Source organism: Bos javanicus, chromosome 2 (assembly GCF_032452875.1).
Source record: "Bos javanicus breed banteng chromosome 2, ARS-OSU_banteng_1.0, whole genome shotgun sequence".
Classification (NCBI taxonomy): Eukaryota; Metazoa; Chordata; class Mammalia; order Artiodactyla; family Bovidae; genus Bos; species Bos javanicus.
In genome coordinates, this window is record NC_083869.1 from 15,254,899 (window position 1) to 15,263,455 (window position 8,557).

Here is an 8,557-nt window from a genome sequence, read left to right on the forward strand (position 1 = left end):
GGAACTGGATGGAAGAGACACAGAGGGCAAGTCATGGGAAACTTGAAGGGAGCTCCCAGGCCCTCTCTGAATGCACCGCACGTCCTAAAGCCCCACATGTTCACAAGTCCTGTCCTTCTGGGCTTTTATAGAGGTTTCATTGCATAGCCATGAGTGATTAAATCATTGGCCATTGGCAACTGGTTCAGCCTCCAGCCCCTCTTCTTCTGCTGGTGTCAGGGGGACAGGTATGAAAGTTCCGATCCTCTGATCATACAGTGTGCTCAGCTCGCAACCAGTCACATCCTTTGGTCCTAAAGTCACCTCATTAACCTAACAAATGACATATTTATCACTCTAGAAAACTCCAAGGGTTCTAGGATCACTGTGTCAGAAATGGGGTTGAAGACCAAATATATATTCTTACTATAAACCACAATATCTAACCTAGCTAGACCCACTCCCAGAGACTTAATTAGTTTAGGAGAAGGCCACCAGCACTGGGCTTCTTAAAGCTTGGCAGAAGAATCTAGGTTGCAGCTAGAGTTGACCAATACTGTTCAAGCTGCTTCTCAAATGGCAGGAGTCTTGTGGGATCTCTTCTGGGTCCAGTGATCCATTTAACCTAGAACATTCCCAGGTTAAACTCTTTAACTTCCATGGCTTTGATTACCATCTCTATGCCAATTTCCTTCAACTCTGAACTGCCTATATAGACCTCTCCTGCCCAGCAGGCCCATACATCCAACTGATTACCAGGTATCTATTTTTACATCTCACGAGACATAGCACCATCATCTGTCCAACAGCCCAAGTCAGAACCTTGGGTAACATCTTTGAAACCTTCTTCCTGTTCATCTCTCTCATTTAATAATTACGAAGTCCAGAGACCTGGGTTACAGAGACCCGCTCTGCAGACAAACAGCAGATGTCACCACTGACTAAATCAACGGCCAGTACGGACACCGTGGACCTCCTGCAGATCTTGCCAGCTTTTGTCTCACACGTATTAGTGCTCACTGATACCTGGGTTCTGCCATAATCCCTTTTTCCTGCCCCTGAGGAGCCCAGGAGCCACCTTAACAGCCAGCCCAGGCCTCTGTGGCTACCTTGGTGTGAGAAGCGAGCCAACTGACTTCCTCCCTGTACCCACCAAAGCCAAAGTACATGACGCCTGCCTCCACCCCAGTGGCTGATGTCACCCTCAGGCCCAGGCTCAAGGTTCGGCCAGGCAGCTGTGAGGCTGCAGGTCACCAGCCTGCTGCCCATCATCCCGCTTCACTGCTGTGCACACATCCAATGAGAGCACACTCACAGCCGGGCCCCCTGTAGGTTCCTGTGGGTCTGCACCAGACCCTGCGTCTGTCACTGCTCAGCACCACCATGGCCACTGGAGCCAACACCTCCCTCTGTGCATCTGTGCCCCCCAGCCCAACACCCAGCCCCAGCCTCCACTGCACTGTGCCCACGCGGAGGCAGAGTACGTGACCACACAAGAGCATGCTGACAGCCAGGCTTCCGCAGCTGCCAGAGAAGGCACCAAGTTGTAACACAATAATCCCTGCTCGCGTCTCTCATCTACACCGCTTCACACGCCAGTCAACTGTGTGCTTTTTTCTTTCCATCCAAAGATACCGCCCTCTCAAAGACCTCAGGGTGCTCATACATGCTTTGCTCTGTCCAGCACCCTTTCCCATAACTTCTTCCTCTGCTGCTGCTGCTGCTAAGTCGCTTCAGTCGTGTCCGACTCTGTGCGACCCCACGAGGCTCCCCCGTCCCTGGGATTCTCCAGGCAAGGACACTGGAGTGGGTTGCCATTTCCTTCTCCAATGCATGAAAGTGAAAAGTCAAAGTGAAGTCACTCAGTCGTGCCTGACTCTTAGCGACCCCATGGACTGCATCTTACAAGGCTCCTCCGCCCATGGGATTTTCCAGGCAAGAGTACTGGAGTAGGGTGCCATTGCCTTCTCCATCTTCCTCTGAGATAACTGCTTTTTTCCCTCAGTTTTCCACTAGAATTTCTTAGGAAGACATCACCTTATTCTCCTAACTAGATTAGAGTGTCTCAGCATACTTTCCTATAATAACCCACGCTATAGACTGCAAACCCCTTGAGGCAAGGGCCGTGTTTCTTTTGTGAGCCCAGGTTCCAGCACTCAGGCATCCCTCAGGAAACGGCCAAATGAACCAATGACCCACATGCACAATGGATCACCATACCCAGCCCAAGAATTGTGGCCAAGGGGAGATATTTTTTAGCCGTTAGAAATATCACCCAGCGGTCAAGTAAATTTTTGGCAATAAATAAAATGCATTTTAGAAAACCTCATCTCTCAAACCAGGTGGAAGCCATTCTTTCAGAGATGGAGTCTGGGAAACTGTTAGAAATCAGGAAACTTAATTCTTTTAATATGATAGTTTATTCATGAATCTCTCTGTTTTAATTTTGTGCATAATTAGCATAACAAACCTCTGTTCAACGATGATTTTTCAAAATGACCAGTCTGTGTCAACATCAGCTTCATAAGCTACAATTTAAAGAGTATTGAAAATAAGAAAGAAAAGTTATCAAGAACATATTTGACGTTTCAACAGTGAGTGGTTTGTCTTTTAATGTTAAGTTAATAATTCCTACAAATCAGGCAGAAGTGAGAATGAGGTAATCATTAGTTAAATGACACAGATGCTAATTAACTTAACCTCTTCCAAATAGGTTATATAATTTCCAGAAAGAAATCTGAAGGGAAATAATGATGACTAACTTGTAATAAATCATTGCTCTCTCTAGTAAGAAAAAGAGGGACAAGAGGGGAACTTAAAGGTCTAGTAATTATACAACACTGATCTAGAAAAGTGAAAATCCTATTTATTTTACATATAGACATTGGGAAGGCACTTGCTAAAAAGTCAGTGTTATTTTACATAGGGAAGTTATGTTTTTCTAAAACAGTGCTCTCCAATAGAAACATAATGCAAGTTACATATGAAATAATTTTTACACTAGTCACATTAAAAAGTAACAAGGAATAAGCAAACTTAATGTTAATATTTTCTTTAACCTAATGCATCTAAAATATTCTCATTTAAATATTCAATAGATATTAGTTTAAAACTGTTTATTTCAACATATGGTCAACACCTAAAAAATCAAGAGATTATATATATATTATATATATATACATGTATGAATTTTTTTGTACTAAGTCTTCAATATCCAGATGTAATCTGTATTATAGGACCTCTCACTACAAACTAGCCACATTTCATGTACTCAATAGCCGTATGTAGCTTGTGGCTACTGTATTAGACAATAACTATATAATTTTATGTATTTTGTATACATTTCATGTACATTATATAACAAAATTATAACCTTTATTATCCAGACAAGTATTTAAGTCTGTATGTGCATACAAACACACATGTATAATGCTATTAGTAGCTATCAGTATAAAGCTATTGGCAGCAAGTTAAAAGTAATGAAAGATCTAGAGAGTATGTCTTTTGAAACATGAAATAAAGACAATCTTTTTAATACAATTTTACAGTCATTTGCATATTTTATTATCTTCTACCTTCAAATATTGGTGACCATGAATGGACCATTCATGTATTTGTATCATCAAATACATAAACAAAGTCATTACTTGTAATGCCTTAATTTAGCAACTGTGTTCAAAGTTTCCTTTTAAAAAAACCTAGCAAGGATGCAGAGCACCTGAGTAGAAAACCAACTGAAACTGGAAATCACTTTGGCCTCCCCAGACACAGAGTCTTCACGGACAAGTTTGGGTTCAGACCTCCTGATAGGCAGATTACCTTCCTCTGGGTCACAGAGGGCAGTGCCAAGGAAGTGAGCAGGAGAATACCTCTTAGGTAGGCATGGAGGTGGGAGGAGCCTGTCTGCACACAGGAAGAAATACATCTCTTCTACAGTCAATTCACTTCACTAAAAGAGGTACCTGACTCTCAACATCTCATCCCCTGAACATTTGAGATAAACAGGCATTTGCTGCTCACTTCTGATTATGACTACACTGAACATACCACAGTATGGGATGATATTATGCACAACAGAGAAGAGGGGTTAGGAGGCAGGGCAAAGGGTATTGACATCCTCTTTTGAAGGAAGGAATCTACCTGAATGAAACTTTGAAATTCTTAGACCTTAAGACTAGTCCATGTATACAGCACTTTGAATTGTGTAGGAGATGAGCATTATTTTAAGGGGTCTTTTAACTTCATCTTCTTGATAGCAAATTAGGACATGAATGAAAGAAAACACATCTTATGACATGGATATCATAGCTCAATATTTAGTTATTATAAGATATTTTTGGTTGAGCCAACAAAAATATTTTTTCACTGTGTTTCAACTGTTATCTTTTCATTTATACATTTAACTTTTGGTTTCATCTATTAATTGTCTGTATTTATAACCTCACCATACCTATAACAGGTAACATGCAGATATAGATTTAAGTAGAAAACAGAGATAAAAATAAACTAATATTTTTTGAATGTCAGTTAAATGTAAGATAGATAGTGAGCTAAGCATAGTCCATACATTTGAGACAGAACAACTAAAACCATCTTATTCAGATGATTGTGTGTGTGTGTATTTTTTCCTTGACAACTTTTCATAAAGAATACTACATAATCTACAAACCTGAGAATTTTAAAAAGCCTTTAGTTACCAATATATTGTTTCCAGTGTTACCTTTCTAGACATTATCCTCAGTCCCTTATTTTACAGCTTCAAGTTACTTCTGAGATTGCTCTGAATTGAAACATACAATTTCTTTATATAAGGAAGATACATTGTTTAAAATGTTACATGAGAAGTAATTTTAGTCAACTCTTTTGCAAATGTTCAAAGATGTGCAAATGTTCTATTACTATAGCCATCAGTGTGTCTACCAGTTGACTGACTACAAACCTTGTCGTCTGCCTTTCACCTCAGTAAATACCTTTTTTATTGACCAAAAATCTTAAAGTTGAAAATATCCCTTTGACTTATCATTTCTAGTTAATTCTCTTATTCATCAATCAGGTTGATAACAATGAAGCTTTCACTTTGCTTTATTCATTTATCCACCCAATAAATCTTTACTTAATGCATGTTTGCAATACATCTACCATGCACACATTTCTCCATGGATATTTCTGTAGTCACTTCCTGTGTTCCACGTGTCCGAAGAATTTAGGCTTTCCTACAATTTTGACAGATTTTTTTTATTATCTTAAATTTTAATACAATATTGTGACCGGATCTTTCCAGTTAAATACAGACATCTAGAAATAGATTCAGTGCCATTCCAGACAGGAAGTAGGGGATAAATACCAGTGGTTGTAATGTCATGAATCAGGAAACTATGACAGGACAGCAAAATAAAACATTTCCCTCCTGAGACCTTGTCAAGATCCTCTGGCAGATCAAAGCTGTCTGCTCTGCTCCCTAATTCTTCATCCCTCAAGTCTCTTAGGCAAAGACAACTATGCTTTGCAGAGTTATTCCAAAGGGATAGGTCTGTGAATGTGTTATGCTTTCTTAGTCTGTCTTTTGGGATGGAAGATGCTTAATAAGAGGGTGGGACTTATTCTATGCAGCGCAGACAACTCTTAAACTCTCATGGATGCTCTTTGAGTCAAAAATAAAATTCCATTATGTGCATATTATATTTGAATTCACTGTCAATGAAGGGAAGAAGTATTCCAGTTTGAGAAAAAGCAAAGACTACTAGGTAAAAAAAAAGGAGGAGGGTATTAAAGATGCAGTGACTAACTTATCCCCAAAGACCATGGATAATAAAGATTAAATAGAAAAAAGGTACTAAGTATAACCATTTATTCACCATTCATGGGTGACACACCAGCTCAGCAGATACCATGTTGGACTCTTCAGTGAATTTTATTTGCATTGAAGATGTATACATGACAGAAAATGGCTTGGACTTTGGACCCAAGCAGGCCTTTTCCAGTAGTCATGTATAGATGTGAGTTGGACTATAAACAAAGCTTAGCGCCAAAGAATTGATGCTTTTGAACTATGGTGTTGGAGAAGACTCTTGAGAGTCCCTTAGACAGCAAGAAGATCAAACCAGTGAATCCTAAAGGAAATCAGTCCTGAATATTCATTGGAAGGACTGATGCTGAAGCTTGAAACTCTAATACTTTGGCCACCTGATGCAAAGAACTGACTCACTGGAAAAGACCCTGATCCTGGGAAAGATTGTAGGCTGGAGGAAAAGGGGATGACCAAGGATGAGATGGTTGGATGGCCTCACCAACTGGATGGTCAGTTGGTGGATGATGGATGAGTGTGAGCAAGCTCCAGCAGTTGGTAATAGACAGGGAAGCCTGGCGCGCTACAGTCCATGGGGTCACAAAGAGCTGGACAGGACTGAGCAACTGAACTGAACTGAAGCCTGACTTTGACTTGCAGTCCCATCTTCCACTCACTAGCTGAGTAACTTTAGAAAAAGTCCTTGCAACACTCTGAACCACAGAGTCCTCAAATGTAAAGTAAGAACAATGCCACCCATGGCTCAGTGTTGTTTTCTGGAAAAGAAGCAACATATATGGCAGTTCCTAACAATGTTTGAAGCAATATAGGGTCTGAATTAATATTAGTTCCCCTTTCTTCCCCCATTGTGTCTATGCAAAGCAAATTTGCTGTTGAGTTTGAAACATGAATTTTCTTCCCTCTTCCAATAGAATGCATTTTTCAAATTGTCACAAATCTAAGAACAGACATAAAGAAATCAAGAGTCTTTGAAGAGAAAAATTAATAATTATACATTAAACCTCACTTTATTAATACTTATATTAACAGTGGAGATGCCAATTTTTTCTTGTGCTCTCCTTTTATATTTCATATCGTAAGTAAAACTGTATTATTTTCTTTTTAAGTCCTTAGGCTAAATGACAGGGCATGGGATCCATTCCAACTGCTATTCCTGATCTGCCCCTTAACCTGTTCTTTAACAAAGTTGATAGGTCAAAGATGGAAATAAAATTCTCAAGTCTTGGCTTCGCTGGATCCTGTCATTAATGTGCTGAGAGGTTTTAAGATGTGCTTTACATGTGGGGGGTGGGGGAGGAGGGAGAGAGAGAGAGGTGAAGAGAAGGTCTAAGGAGGTGTAAGAAACTTTCCTCTACATAGTTCTGTCAGAATACAGCAATCACTGTCATAAGCAAAAAGGAGAAAAACACTGAAAGAAAGGAGACTTCTTTCATGTTAAGAAGGGAACATGGTGTTGAGTTAACAGTGAAAATCATCCCCTTTAAATGAGAATAGGCAATAGGAGTTTTTTCCAGGACTTGTCTACCGTGGGGTCCACACGAGTGCGGTGAGGGCTTACTAGCTCCCGTCCCCAGATCCCACTCACCTAGCTGGAGCTGTTCGCAGGTCCTGGCTGGATTCTTCCCAACCTTGCATCTGTAAATAGCCCCAGGTTTGACCACTGAAGTGTTGGAGAGCCAGTTGGCAGTGGGCGCCCCGACTACGAGCCTAAGAAGAGAAACACGCACGTGTGCGCAGATGTTAGCCTTGCTGCCCACTAAACCCGGGGTCTCCCCAGAGGCAGGCGGGCCGCTCCCGCCACCTCTTCCTCCGCCCACCACCCCAGCACTCAACCCGCCACCCCAAACTTCAGGGCCGGGCGCCAGAACGCACCCCGGCTGCTGCCACCCCAAGATGAGTTCGTTTCCCAAGCACTTCTCCAGCGAGCTGGGTTCCCTCCTGCCTTCTCTAGAGGGAGGAAAGTTTGAATCAGGCAGGGAATCCCTGAGGCGCTTTTTGCTATCTGCTCTGAGATGCCAAAGGTTCCCGCGTCCGACCCTACTCACCATCGGTTCGCCCCGTGGCTGTGCAGCACCACCGAGTAGCCGAACAGGGTGTTGGGGGGTCCCTTGTAGAGCAGCGCGCTCTCCGTGTCCACGTTGTAGGGGCGCCCGGTCGGGACTCCCGAGCACAGCAGAAACATCACCGCCTCCCAGACGGCGGCCCCTCGGGGGCCCGGCCCTCGCCTCGCTTCCACAGCCATGCGCTCTCGGAGGGGAACATTCAACACTGAACCGCCACTCTCCGTCCCAAAGTTGCGCGGGATGCGACGGTTGGCCGAGGGGAAGGGCGCCCCAAGAGAAGAGGCTCAGCGTGTCCGGCGCCAGCGGGCGGGAGGGAAGAAGAGAGGGAGGAGGGCAGGGACCAAGGGAGGGAGGGGAAGTCGGGCTGCGGCGGGCGGAGCAATCCGAGGTGGCAAGGGATGCGACGCTCCCGCCGCGCCCCACTCCGGTTTCTGCGGCCGCGAGGTGCGGTGATCGTGAGTCCCGGGGCGCGGGCCTCTGGGTGGGGTACCGGGCGTGGTGCGGAGTCGCAGGACCCAGCGCTGACTCCTGGCACGCGTGACTGTAGGGGGCGCTAGGGGACCTTGGCTGCGCAGCGCGCGCCCAGGCCGAGCCTCCTGGCACTGCAGGAGTTGAACTGGAAGGGGCCAGGGCTTCGCCTTTTAACCGCGGTTGGGGCTTCAATCCTACCGACCGCGCGAGCCCCACTATGAGCGTTGAGGCTCCTCGG

General features: G+C 43.7%; 1 protein-coding gene across 2 annotated transcripts in view; it reads right to left on the reverse strand.

Moving 5' to 3' along the window:
• The window catches only part of ITGA4 (integrin subunit alpha 4), a 94,091-nt gene extending 85,756 nt beyond the window's left edge, over positions 1-8,335 (reverse strand). Inside the window, exons 1-2 of one of the 2 annotated variants that reach the window (XR_009739635.1) lie at positions 7,831-8,326; positions 7,371-7,492 (exon numbers count right to left, since the gene is read on the reverse strand). Coding sequence is in view for 1 of the 2 variants with exons in the window: in XM_061433856.1 (XP_061289840.1) it covers positions 7,371-7,492; positions 7,831-8,027 (319 nt within the window). In the remaining variant the exon portion in view is untranslated. Of the gene's footprint in view, positions 1-7,370; positions 7,493-7,830 lie in introns of both variants that reach the window. The other variant, XM_061433856.1, reaches the window with a different exon arrangement.
• Positions 8,336-8,557: the final 222 nt, after the last annotated feature.